The 14,279-nt window shown below is 39.2% G+C and overlaps 1 protein-coding gene across 1 annotated transcript; it reads left to right on the top strand.

Moving 5' to 3' along the window:
- The first annotated feature begins 3,463 nt into the window (after positions 1 to 3,463).
- On the top strand, positions 3,464 to 14,027 carry LOC110986060 (uncharacterized). Its single transcript, XM_022247661.2, has 9 exons — positions 3,464 to 3,584; positions 5,433 to 5,516; positions 6,504 to 6,592; positions 6,987 to 7,166; positions 7,661 to 7,798; positions 8,181 to 8,236; positions 8,785 to 8,921; positions 9,142 to 9,305; positions 10,019 to 14,027. Exons 1-9 carry the CDS (start codon positions 3,464 to 3,466, stop codon positions 10,169 to 10,171), a joined length of 1,122 nt encoding a protein of 373 aa, XP_022103353.1. The 3' UTR covers positions 10,172 to 14,027.
- The last annotated feature ends 252 nt before the right edge of the window (positions 14,028 to 14,279 follow it).

Genomic DNA, 14,279 nt, shown 5'->3' with positions numbered 1-14,279 from the left:
TAGTTCCTTGGGACATTATGCTAATTAAATCACTCACTTACTATTCATCCATTCATGTCAGAAACTATGTTACCGGTACCACACATCAGCACCAATATGTCAAGTACATATACCAGCATATTGGATATTTTGCTATGTAAATTGTTTGAGTGATTTGTTGCACCTTTAGGCTTGTGAGTTTAAGGTTTCTCACAGATATATATGTTCAGTGTGAAATTTTGGCACACTGTTTGAAAGGGTGACCCCTAACATAAATAGCATCTTCCTAGGATGATCTTGCACCAACAGTGCCCTGGGGATGAAGAAGCGTACTTTTGAGTACTGAGATTAAACAAGGAAGATGTCACAATTATAGTATTTTTTATGCACCAAACATCTTCCCCAATTGAAATATAGTTCAAGGGCTCTTGAAGCAGGAGTTCTCTTCCCACATGTACCAGTATTTATTTAAATGCTCAGCATGTATATATGTCTTGGCAGCAAAAATAAGACATTGAAACAAAACTGAGCACCAGAATACAAACATACACTGTAGTAGTTAAATTATTAAATTCAAAAACTTCTTTAATAGAGCAACAACTCAAAGAGGAGAGAGCCTTTCTAGCCAAACTTGAGGTCATTGGTAGATCCATTGGGCTAGTGGAGCCCCTCCCCCAGGTTTGTGTGTGTGTGTGGGTTTTGAATCAAAATTAAGAGAATGGCTTTCTTGGAGTATTCGTTTCCCTTCCATCCAAAAGTGTGCAAAAGTTCCACAATTGAGCCTCAGCTTTAGGAAGGCTATAAAAGTTTACTTTTTAAACATGTTCAATTTCTGAACCCCCCCCCCAAAAGTTGGTTCTCTCCACCACCAAAAAGAGAGTGGATTTGTTCTGGCTCTTGAGAACTGTAAAGTGTGCAATAATCCAATGCACTGAAAGTCAGAAATGAACAACTGTCTACTAGTCTAGTTTCATTACCAGTTTGTGCTAAATTCCATATTCCATGGAGGGTAGCTGACCTGGTTCAATAGGATTACCATAAGCCCCGTTCTGCTGTCAACAGCTGTGGAGGGGCAAGGTGAACTGCCATCTCAATTTGTTGAGAGAAAACTATGGACAACTTTACTGAATCTTTAAACTATTCAATTAGTATCACTAAGTGATCATATTATGAATACATGTAAGCTGTAACATTAGCAATGGATCATTCTTATATGTACATGTATATTTATTTTAGGTCTTGTGCTTGCTACCCCCTGTTTGCATTACATACATGTACATTACATGTGTACATGTACATGACAGTTCACCTTGTCCCTCTGACAGCAGTCCACAGCAGAAGGGGGCTTATGATAATCCTGTTGTCAGTTACCCTCCATGGAATCATATGCAGTAGCACAAACTGATCATGAAACTAGACTACACAGTTGTTCATTTTTGACTTTCACAGAGTGCATTGGATTATTGCACACTTTACAGGTCAAGTGCCGGACAAATCCAGTCTCTTTTTGGTGTGTGAGAGACCCATTTTTTTGCCTTTTTTTGTGGGAGGGGGGTTGTTCTGGAGACATTTTGTTTCGGGTAATGTACATGAAAACCCAGAAAACGTTTGTGACAAAATGGGATCCTGTAAGCAAGATGTATAGCTAATCAAGAGCCACTTAACTTTTAACCAAAACCCTAACACTCCTCAGTCCTCCAACAGGTGAAGGATTGAGGAGGGTTAGGGTTAAGTATGAAGTGGAACAGGGCAGGATACTGCAACTGTAACCAAGTAGTCCATTTTACAAGGAAAATATTTTGAAGGAAACAGTACTACAGAAGAAGGTGAACTGGAGCAATGAATAGGATCTGGAAGTTTTATTCAGGTAATTAAAATCTACACCATTACATAGACAATATCAAAGTTAGAATTCACCAGAGTCATGCACAGTAGAAAAAAAATAATGTTAAGTAGCAGGTTGATTGAGTGTGTAAAGAAATTAGTATATTGAAATTACATGTTACGGTACCTACATGTATACATGTATGTAACCACGTTTACTACAAGCATAAGTTAAACGACAGTCAACTGGCGGGTAATCTGTGCCCAGAAGAAATTCTACAATTCTATTTCATGACAGTCGAGTTTTAATTACTGAAGGACACAATATGAGAATTCGACATACATGTACATGTATGTATGCAATTCATCATCAAAATAACTACTGGTTTAAAGGTTATTCAAGTCCCAACAGTATTGTACAGTGTAGTGCAGCAATTTTATTCTCAATTTCATTAAATAACTTGATATTGAGCAGCCAACCATATCCTGTTTTTGGCTTTTCAACCTTAAATACATGTAATTACTGTACATGCATGTTGAAAAGAGGCACATACATGTACATGTACCAACACTACGGTAGATCATGTCAAGACCAATGGCAGGTCAAGAAAGTGGATGAGGCAGAGTGGCTCTGCTCAAAAATTGTGCGATCATGAACAGGAAGTGACGATCAGAAGCAATTGGACATTTTGCAAGCTGTCTCCAAGTTACAAGCTAAACAAGCTAAGAAATTTCACTTGATTTCACAGGGATTTGCCAACAAAGCAGGATGATGCAACAAGTGTGAACAGTGTGTCACTGCATGTATGCCGCATAGCGTTTTGCTGCAGATATACCGGTGTTTGCATAAAAAGCTACCTCTAGAGTACACTATATTTAATTACAGTCATATGATAGAAGAGATTACACATGAAGAAAGTAAAAAGCATAAAGTGAGGGACCCGTTGACCGTAGAATAGGTCGACCAGCCATAACAAAGGAAGAATTTTATCTGGAAACTCTTGTGTTGACGTGGCACAATAGTACATACAAAATTATGAAAGCTTTGTGATGTTTATAAAGTGTTCCTGCACCTTCTTCAATGTTTGTAAGTTCAGCTTATCACAAACAGGTCATAATTATGTACATTGAGCTACATGTATAGTGCTCCACTCAAGTGGTGCTTGAAGCTGTTGGCGCTCTTGGGCTCATAATAATATGGACAATAATGTGTTGCATGCTGGATGAGTCCACTGCCCATATTTGATACTTGATATACAGTTGAATATATATAATAATACAAAGTTGTGTTTATAACAAGGAAAGTTTGGGTCCAAATTCATTGTTTTTCATGTGTTGTAACAAGGCACATGTACGTGCAAGTCCCAAGGACCTTTCTAATGATGAAAAAAATCCCTCTGACGGAAGTGCGTACACAGAAAAACATTTCTTTTTTGGTTTTGGGTTTTTTTTATCTGCATGAAATGCATACTCAAAACAAGGTGTTTTTTTTTTTTTTTTTTGATTACTATTCAGTGACTATTCCACACAAGAAAAACTTCAAAATCTGTATCTTAATATCCAGATAAATGTACGTGTACACACTGGTAGTTGAAAGGCTTTCTGAGATTGGTATTAGTTTTCTGTATTTTTCCCTTTTGGGCTCCACTTTCAGAGCATCATGGCATACGTGGTGGATTTCCGCAGTGACACGGTCACCAAGCCCTGTGCTGACATGAGGAAGGCCATGTTTGAAGCCGAAGTCGGCGATGACGTCTTTAATGATGACCCAACTGTGAAAAGTGAGCGCTTTTGTCCGTGCTAACTCTTTTTCTTTATTTCTGAAATTGCATGACTCAAGTCAGCCTGGAGCCTTCTGGTCTACACAAGTATATCTTGAAGTTTCTGAACAGAAGATTGCTAAACATCTCATATTGTGCTTGCAAGTACATGTACATACATGCATGGCATTTTAGCTGATAACTTGGCTTAGTAAATGTGAACCACCTGGCCAAAATTGGGCTGAAGGTACATGTATGTGCGTAAGGTGTAAAGCCATCGTCTGGAGAAGGATACCAGTCATGCCAGTAGAAATACCGGTATAAACAATCCAAATTTCGCACTTTGTATTACTCACAACTATGGTTAGATGTACCACTTTTGCAGATAAGATTTACTTTTTGGATCAAAATGTACGGTACAAAAAGTACATGTAACAGTGGGGTTAGAGGGAGGCATGTCAAATGTCAAGCCATCATGTGGAGGACACTAGTAGAAACATGAACAATGCAAATTCACAACCTTTATCACTCATTCTACTGTACATGTACCAAAGCTATTTGCAGATAAGATGTGCACTTTGGATCACTTTTGGGAAATTTGGGTACGGTCTAAAAATTAACAGTACGGTTGAGAGGAGGCATTGTCAAATATTAAAAAATAATGTGTCAGCCTGGTTCTGGAATGGTTCATTGATGGGTCACAAGTAGGAAAATCCTGATAACGAATTTCCAGTTGGCAATTGAAAACTATCAAGTGAACCTTTGAAAAGGCTCACATTGTAAATCAAGGAGTCAAGTGCTGCACCTTACATGTACATGTATCTGTGTGCCTGCAGCTTTGAACTGTTAGAACTGGACACAGTTTCAAACTGTTTTATTATTTGTCAAAATTCACTTGGAACATTTCCAAATGTACATGTACCTTTCTTGACTAATCACAGATAATACACATACATATATGGGAGCTTTTATAGACAACGTGGCATTTTTTTTCCAAACTCTGGTTAGCCCTCAGATGCCAGTCTGACATGTTTTAGTCTGAGCTACTCACTGACTGAAACTTTGATTTTGATGCAACCTGTGGTTCGAGAGATATGCAAGGTCTACCCGGGTACCTTATTGCCAGTTCTCAAAGTCAGTTGTTATTATTATTTTTTTGGGGGGGGGCAGCTTATGAAAGGGCCACTGTAGTTGGAAGGCCAGTTGCACTTGTGCTGGGTATTCATGGTAACTTTGATTCAAATACCGGTAGGCCATGTACCTGTCAAGGTCATCAGCTGGTTATTTGGTAAGATGCTTGTACATGTATAGTGTCCTGGGTCCAGCAGCTCTGTTCACTGAATGGATTACATGCATAATGTGCATGACCACTGTCCTGGGTACACCTTGTGTAAAAAACGAAAACATGTTAGTGTAATGACAAAATAAGAAAAGTCACTTGGGAACAAAATTTAAAATCAAAATTTTAAAATTCACAGAATGTTCTGCGGCAAACCAAATAAAATTAAATAAGAGCGACTGGGGTCGACCCAATTAAATTTTGGCTCCAGACTGACAGACAAACTTGAAACGTACATGGTTATTTACATTGGGCTCTGCCCATGAGAAGAGCGACGTGTGAAACCAAGTCGCTCGGATGTCATTCCAGGTGCCTCAAAGTGTCAATCTTTCTCCTGCTGGCATGCCTCTTTGCTCCTAATTGTTTCAGATGTCGTATTTTTGCCGTACTTAATCCCAAATTTGCTTTTAGTTAGGTTCATCAGCACCACTCTAGAATGCCTGTCTGAAACGGGTGTTACATGTCCTATCTTCTATATTATGTACATAACATTTCTTTTGATTACCAGTATTTAGTTTTTCAATTTGTAGAACTCGAGGAAACTGTAGCCAAGATGCTGAATAAGGAAGCAGCATTGTTTGTACCATCAGGGACAATGTCCAATCTTGTTGCTGGTAAGAACTGGTAGGAAGCTACATACATGTACATGTACGTGTGTATCAGCAATGTATGGTAGATTTTCTAAAACTGTGTATGGCCATAAATCTTGAGGGGAGGGGGATGGAAGATATAACCCTCCCACTTTCTGGGGGGGATGGGCTGTTGATTCACCCTCCCCTCTTTTGTGGTGAGAAAAAACTAAAGTGAAATGTAAACCGGTATTATCGGCAAATATCAGCAACAAGTGTCACTGAATGAATTATGGGACTAGTACATGTATGTACCAGAACAAATCAGCAAAAGTTGTGCCCTGTACATTAAGTTAAGCTTTTGAGCCCTACTAATGAAGGTGATATATGTAAGCGTCCGTGCCATCACCTTTGGAAGATACATGTGCAGTGTACATGTATTCCTTATTAGGGTAATGAATGGGCAGTTATGCTAATGTGATCAATATGAATCGACAATTGCAGAACTCACTGTCATTACCATTTAGTGAAGTTGTATATTTTTCACAAAAATTTGAGATTGCTGTCATGTTTTACATTTTGTAATATTTAAAGCAATGGAAGTGGCTGTATGCACTCCTTACGCGCATGTTCTGAAACTTGATTTGTGCAAGTTTTTTGCAAGTTACAGTGCCCTATCGGTTGAAGAAGCTTCTAACATGCTGTGTAAATCCTATGTATTATAATTATTATTATTCAATTCTTGTATTAAATGACACCAATATTCTTGGTAAAACCCATGGAATCAGATACCGGTAGGGACTGAAAACCCAATCCACATGTAAACCAAGCCGGAATTCGAACCCAGACCGCAAAGGTGGAAGGCGAGGAAAGACCCATTACGCCAACCTGACTGCGGTGCTGTATGTACAGTACATGCAGCACCCCAGTTTAAATGGCATCTTATTCTGGCCACCAAATTAGCCTGTAATGCCATTGTTCTGGGAAAAAAAATCAATTTTCTTTTCTTCTTTTTTGTGTTTTGTTCCCCAGTGATGGCCCACTGTCAAGGCCGAGGGGAGGAAGTGTTGCTAGGTGATCAGTGCCACATAATGCTGTATGAGCAGGGAGGCATATCTCAAGTAAGACATGGTGCGAAACCGAGAAGATTTGGGATGAGGCTGCAGAAATTGTTGCAAGAACATGGTCTCAAAAAATCAAGAATTTTCACTTCCAAAGAGGAAGATCATGTTGAAAGTACAGTTCAACTTGTAAGAACCTGCATATCGGTATGGTTATTTATTCAATCAAATTACTCAGTGAGAGTTACATGTACCGATATTGAAAAGCAAAACTGGTTTGATGGAAGGTGTTCAAAAAGGATTCAGACTCAAAAGTCACCCAGTGAATTACGATGTGTCAAAATTTGTTCTTAATTAATAAATTCTAAAAATTGCTGTAGAGACCAGCAAAGATGCCCCATTCAAAATTCAGGTGTTGATGGAGAATTTAGATCAGCCATTGCAACTAATCCAGTTTGCAGGCGTCAACCCCAGGACTGTCGTCAACAAGCCAGATGGTACCTTCGATCTTCATGAGGCAAAATCCAAGATTCGTATGGACAACATCCACTTTCCTAGGACTCGCCTGATCTGCATTGAGAACACACACAACTTTGCTGGCGGAAGGGTGATACCCATGGCATTTATTCAAAAGGTACAGGCATCTGTTCATTCTTTTCAACCCCTGTGCACCTGCTCAGCCCTGATATTTCAAAAAATGGAAATTCACATATCCCACATTTTGAAAAAAGGTTTGTTCAGTAATCCCGATGATGATATCTGTAAAATGTTTTGAGTATTCCTAGAGGAAAACATTAAAACATTTTCATTTTATTTCTATTTTATTTTGTGACACTTGCCACTAGCTGATATAAATACAAGATTAAAAAACTGGAATCAAAAAAGTTTCTAAAAACAAAGGATCCCTATCAGGATAAAAAGGAATAAACCAGTGAGTGGCAACATGGAACAGGTGTCTAGCACCTCTACAGGGCCATCTCACCACTACGAAACAAGAGTTTGTTTTCAACTAATTATTCAGGAAAGGTAATTGTAAGAGATGACTAGATCAAAATGGAGATTTGTTTGAATTGTTGGAACTATTACTTGCATGTACATGTATCTCCTTGTTGCTGTTCCTCCTTACAGGTCAAAGAGCTTGCCGACAGTCACCACCTTCTGGTTCACTTGGACGGGGCCCGTTTGATGAATGCTGTCATCGCCACAGGGACGACCCCTGACGCCATCACCAAGTATTGTGACTCCGTCTCAATTTGTCTGTCCAAGGTTGGTTCTCTGAATGTAGTGACTTTACAGAATGCATTCAATCCTATTTTTGGACACAAGAAAAATCACATCTTGAAAACAGTACACATAGAAAGCTCTTTTCCAAAAACTGTGATTTATCTACGTAACCTTGTCTGCCTAACAGTTATAGCGACCAGAAACTTGAATTACCAGGAGTTACTTGCCAAGAATTAAACTGAATAGAGATCAAAGTCATACCAAATAAAACTTCCTTCATGCGTAATGTATTCAGGTGAAAAAGTATCAGCTACATGTACCTGAATGTCACTGATATTTTTGTTTTTTCAGAGTGGGCTGGTTCTGCTCTGCCCAAGATATTGTTGTCCATTTTGTCAGTGTGTAATAATAATCTTCTTTACAGGGACTAGGCGCTCCAGTTGGATCCTGTCTCGCCGGCAACAAGGAATTCATCAAAAGGTTTGCATAAACACTGAGGACGAGGACATTGGGGATTTCTGTGTTGTTTATGATCATAAAGATGGCAGCCAGCTTCAGTTGTTGCTTAGCAACAGCAACATCTTCCAAAATTGCTGTCTGATGGCATATTGGGGGGGAGGGACAAACAGGTGACGCATCCACCTCCCCAAGCAAATGTTCATGATCCACAATTCGAAAACAGAATGAAGAGAAACTATTTAGTTAGCTGCATTTCAATTACATTCAATGCCCCCCCCCCAAAAAAAATGCACACCTCCAGGTGCTATCCCACATTTTTCACTCTAGTTACGGTACTGCTACTGACAATTAACATGTTATCTTGTGGATAGAAAAAAGGCTAAGAGAATTATAAAAAAAGCGTACTAAGTTTCATCAACATCTGTCACACGAAAAAGGGTAAATGCACTCCTTATCAGTGGACAGGCCACCTAAACATTACTTTGCTCCTCCATGATCAGTTGAAGTAATGAAGCAATGACGTTAACTTGAGTTCTTTAGTTTAGTTTACTGTTTTCATTCATTTGTAGAGCTCGCAGACACCGCAAGGCACTTGGTGGTGGCATGCGTCAGGCCGGCGTGCTTGCAGCTGCCGGGCTGGTGGCATTGGAGAAGGGAATTCCGAGGCTGAAAACAGACCATGAGAATGCCAAACGCCTAGCCCAAGGTATGAGCCGGTCAGCTGACATACCATATAAAATTAGAAACTTGATTTTTTTTCACTGTATTGAATGCAAAAGCCCCCATTGCCATTGTTGTATTTACACAATATAGCCATCTGATTAAGTTTTCTTTCTTGTCGGCCAGCAGTGTGAGCAACCACACACTGTTCTAATTTAGAAAAAATATTGGATAAGTCCCTATCTTTTATTATGGGCTATATATAGGAATCATTGACCTGAAGTGCTCCAGCGTGACCTGTGACCTGGCTGCCACAGAAACCAACATGGTGTACCTGTACATGGGGGAGGGAGTGTCAGTTATGTCATTTTACCGTCTGTGCGACACAGTCTTGGAGGGTGAAGAGGAAGAACTAGGGCAGGCTATTAAGGTGAGAAAATTTGTCTTGTGTGCAGTTCACTGCACTGATAAAAATCCCGAGAAACAGAGTGCATTTTCAGTGTTCAAAACGAAGATTACCTAATTTGTCTTGCTACAAAATCCAAAGATAAGAGGACATTCCTGGGTGGAAGAACAATGCACACAAAGGGTTAGTCTGCAGACGTGCAGTTTCCCACGGTGAAGACTAGTTTGTAAATTTACTTTGGAGTAATGTGCCTCTTTCAACAATAAAAAACTGTAGATTCTTCGGAAAAACCCAAAAACAGAGCAGCGAAGTTACTGAGGTCAAGGCACATGTATGATGCATGCGTGTACGCAACCACGTGACCGCCATGCATGATATGACCACATTGTGAGATCAAGTAACGCAGCGTCAGTGGAAGTCCAAACTCATCTGCAGTGGACAAATGTTGGACCAATCAGTCATTATAAATGCCGAAGAAATTGTCCTTTCACTGTGCACCTCAAAAAGGGCAGCCATGTTGGTCAAGCGTTCATGGCTGGCAGTTCGGACAATACCATTTCTCGTCATAAATAAAATTAACCTTGAGTTGATCCACATTTTCTTTTAGTTTGTCGCTTTCAGTTTTTTTCATCTAATGCATCTGAGAGTACAGTATATGTAGGCTTTATTCATCCTACTCTCATGGGTGAGAAGGGTCCATATTTTAAAGAAATTTCTCTCTTACCGGTTCTGGGTAGGTGAGGATTTGTCCCATGAGCGATCGCTGTATACGAGCGGCCATTCACCATCACATCACAGCCGAGCACGTCGCCATGGCACTGAAGAAGATAGCCTTCGTGGACAAACTGTTCCAGAACGGAGAAGTGGCCAAGCATCTCCCCAAAGATTGATTACTGAGGTTACAGGTTGTTAACTGCATCTTGGAACTTCTACTGCATCCAGACTGCTGTTCAAATATGAAAGCTTTGTCAGGGCTGAGACAGTTCTTTAGTAGTCATATTACTTGACCAATACCTGAATATATTGGATAGTTTGATCGATCAAAACCATTCTGTGAAAATGCAGGTTTCCTTCAAGGTTCCTGAAGCCAAAAATACTCATTAACTTGTGCCCTCCCCCTATTCTCCACATCTGAGCCTTAATCTAGTTTACTGAGACTGTACATTGAGCAGTAAGCACAATGAAAGCAAGCTCAACCATGTTAACGCCATAATAGAAAGAAAGGTGCTTAAATCAGTCACATAATACTGCTTTATCTTGTGGTGCAGTAAACCGTAGCCTCCCGGGGTGATTTATTCTATTTTCCAAAGTGAAGCCTTCTAATTTCATCACAAATAAAACATGGTTTTATCTTATTGCAAACGTGATTTTTAAGGACGTGCTAGAAACAGACATTTTGAACCACTAAATACAGAAATAAAACAGGATTTAAAAATGCTAAAAACTGAGCAAGAAAATTGTCAAAACATGTTCCTGTTTTCCTGAAAAAGGGAATAAAACATGTTTTATACCTGTTCTAAGAATACAGTGTACATACATGTCGTAAAAGATTAAATGTAATCTACCTTTTTAACACAGGTCGGTTGTGCGTGTCCATACGAATGTATTTAATGTTTTACTCTAGCATGTCCAGAATATAGTCTTCAAACCAAGTTGCATGGTTACTTTAATTTTGAACAACGATGGAGAGTTGAATCACTGAATTACTGTTATGCCATGTCTTTCTTTATCACTTTCTTGGAGAAAACTTGTAATTTAAGTTTGCCGTTTTCCTGCCAATGTTGCTAAAAAAACACAATTAAGCAGTCAGTGTAATCCAGTCTTCTACAGTTCTTGCATGTTCACAAGGATGGGACTCTTCAAATGGTTCATGTGTAGATAGCTTTCTCCTTGCATTTCATTCTTCAAATTGTGCCCAAATGCACTGCTGTTATTGCAAAAATATGCACATACAGGTAAACCACTTGACTGCATGAATCCACAAAACACCTTGTTCGACAATAACATTGCTGTAACACTCCTGATCCGCATCTCATAATCTGTCGCACATTGTGTCCTACCTTGCAGTAGACTAAAAACAGCAAGTATTGATCACAGTGCACAACCATTTTCTACAATGCCCGAGGTCACTCAGAGATTACATGATGTGTGGTGAAGTCTGAGTAAAGTGAACCGTGCAGAAATAGCACCGTAAACAAGATGGCAGGTTAAATGGATATGTTAGGCCCCCCCCCAAAAAAAACACAAATTGTAAGGAAACAGGGCAGCAGGCTTAAATAGTCCTGAGTCTGAAAAACAGTAAGAAAAAAGGGCAGGCGGGTTGAAAAGAATATGTACATCGTACAATTGTAGTAAGAAAACAGCAGCAGGGTTGAAGGGTTTTGAGTCAAAAAAAATGAAGAAAACAGAGTGACGTTAAAAGAAGAAACAAACAGGTTTCTCTGCAAATAATGGGGGAAACAGGGTTTAACAGACCAGCATTTTGGCTGGAACACAGAGGTGGTAGCAAGTCAATTTTTGCAAGTCCAAGTCAAGTCACAAGTCAAAGTGTGCTAATCTAAGCCATGTTACAAGCCATTTGGTCAAGTTACAAGTCATTTGGTCTAGTCACAACTCAGTATGGTCCAAGCACAAGCAAATACAAGTCGCAGGATGTGTGATTTCAAGCCACAGCCAAGTGATTTAGATGTGGCTTTGGGCAGACAAGACCGACGTAGAAGTAATGAGCCAAACAAAGTCTTACAATGATTGTTTTACAAATGCAAGGCGTAAATTGATAGGCCTGATTTAAAACTTAAGTGGGTTTGATTGAGTCATTTTCTGACTTGCCTTGGTACATGTAACAAGTTATAATACATGTATTCAAGGCCAAGTCAAATCACAAGTCATTTTTTCGCAAATCCAAGTCGAGTCACAAGTCGGACTCAAGTTCAAGTCAAGTGACTTTAACTCAAATCTTACCTTAACTCAAGTCTTTAACTCTACTGGAACAGGATCAAAATATGTTTTAATTCTTTGTACAAAACAAAATGAACGTTTGTTAAACAGGAATTTGGGCAGGAATTTCTTCAAGGGACGCCACGATTAAGCTTTTAGTGTTTGCTTGATAACTCCTTTTCTGCAGACTTCTAAAGTGCATTTAAAAGGTTCATCTATTTTAATGAGAAACTCGTTGAAAATGAAACTACCTCTTCACAAAATGTTTGAGCCCATTTCTGGGTTTCGTCTCCCAGTTTCGGCTCGTGTATTTTGTGGAAAGGTTGGAGAAGCAGCAGTTTTAAAGAACTAAATTAGGTGAGGGGAGTGTGTCTGTGAAAGAAAATAATGGCCAGTTTGACTTTTATATTCCAAAATATTTATTAGTTCTATATATGTTTTATGTTGATTGACAGAACACCAAAAATTATTTATCAAATCGAATTAAAATTTCATCAATGAAATACATTTTGATATACATGTAAATACACATGTAGCATGAACTTTAGAATCTAGAAATAATACAGACTGGCAGGAAGGACGGGGCACTCAAATTGTCGACGGCACATTTTCATTGCATTTATAAATCTCCAGTAGATACTATTTATTTGTCATTAATTGCATTTTTACTAATTCCATTTGTCTGGCATATACAAAGTTTAAAGAGTCTGAGATTGTTCCACTAAGGGGCCGTCCATAAAGTACGTTCGGGGGTTGGTGCTGTTGCATACACCATGCATACAGGGGGGATTCAAGCCAGTGTGTACATGTACCCATACACAAACCAAAAATTTGCCTTTAATGAATCTTCAGCGTATCAATACACTTTCTCATACGTACCAGAATCAGCTTTTGAGTGTCGATAAACCACTCAGTCATTAATCTTCCCTTGCCAATGCTCCTTATTAGTAAACCGCAACATTACTCATGGCACAAAACCATAGTGTCTCCCAGAATGCGTATGCGTACAATGGGGCAGGGGTTTGAACCACTGCATACACCATGTGTTCAGGGGGAGGGGGTCTGATCAATTGGCATTTCGTGCCTGCTTTATGGACTACCCTTAAGTTTGTACCATGTCTGTGGTGAGTAAGTTTAACTGTCTGGAACCATGCAAGTCAAGGTTGAGGGAAGACTTTACTTGGCATTTGCATTGTACAAAATACTACATGTACTTAATTGTCACATTTTGTGTGTATCACTGATCAAAGGCATGATGACAAGACTGCTTTGGGATGTATAAATTGATTGCTGTGTAATCACCATGATCACTATGCAAATTGAAGGGTTATAATGTCAGAAATATTTCTACTTGGTACAGTATTATTTCAAGAGGCTTTTATAGAAATATTGATTGCTTTTGAGTTGTAAAACTAGTCTCCCAAGATGGAGCAGTTTATCTTCCCAAGTCAGACTGGAAGGGTGTGGCCAGAGACATGGGGTGGAAGCATGCATGTACATGTATGTAATTTGGCAGTATCAGTTGATGGACAGGGGCCTAAAGAAGCAGCACTGTCTGCATGGTACATGTTTCTGGAACATTACTGAAGGTGTCAAACCGTATCCAGCTCCCACTCACCTGCCATTGTTTTTTCCAAAGTTGTTTCGGTGTCTTGCTTTCCATGATGAGAATCTTCACCAAGTGTTCAAGGTATTACCTAGGAAGGCTAGTTTTGCTGCACTGCAAGTAAAAGCAGTCCATAGTTGTTTCTTAATATGTCATATTCTGTTACTTTCAGAGGTAACTTATTAAAATACACCACAACCCGATGTCAGTGTTTTGTACCATAGTTCACTTCAATCTTGATTGTCACTTGTACATTTCCAAATTAAATGTCCCCATGATATCAATGGTATATGGTCAATTTACAAATCACTAGACTGCATATATGCTTAATGGGATGTGCCTGCTTACTAGACATGTTATAGAGTAAATTTGGCTTACCTCGTTTACTATAATTGTAACCTGTCACCACAAATTGAGCTAAAAGTTGGAATTTTCAAATAGTGAGATTTTGTTAT

Source organism: Acanthaster planci, linkage group LG07 (assembly GCF_054643075.1).
Source record: "Acanthaster planci isolate LZ-2023a linkage group LG07, COTS_SCS, whole genome shotgun sequence".
In the NCBI taxonomy this organism is placed as follows: Eukaryota; Metazoa; Echinodermata; class Asteroidea; order Valvatida; family Acanthasteridae; genus Acanthaster; species Acanthaster planci.
The sequence above is the reverse complement of the archived record's forward strand: the minus strand, read 5'-3'. Positions and strand labels throughout refer to the sequence as shown.

Bases quoted from the DNA above. Each gene is read 5' to 3' on its own strand.
- LOC110986060 (XM_022247661.2), top strand. From the start codon at position 3,464: ATGGCATACGTGGTGGATTTCCGCAGTGACACGGTCACCAAGCCCTGT. The intron at 7,799-8,180 runs GTTGGTTCTCTG...TCTTCTTTACAG, and splicing joins TCTCAATTTGTCTGTCCAAG to GGACTAGGCGCTCCAGTTGG. The intron at 9,306-10,018 runs GTGAGAAAATTT...GGTTCTGGGTAG, and splicing joins AACTAGGGCAGGCTATTAAG to GTGAGGATTTGTCCCATGAG.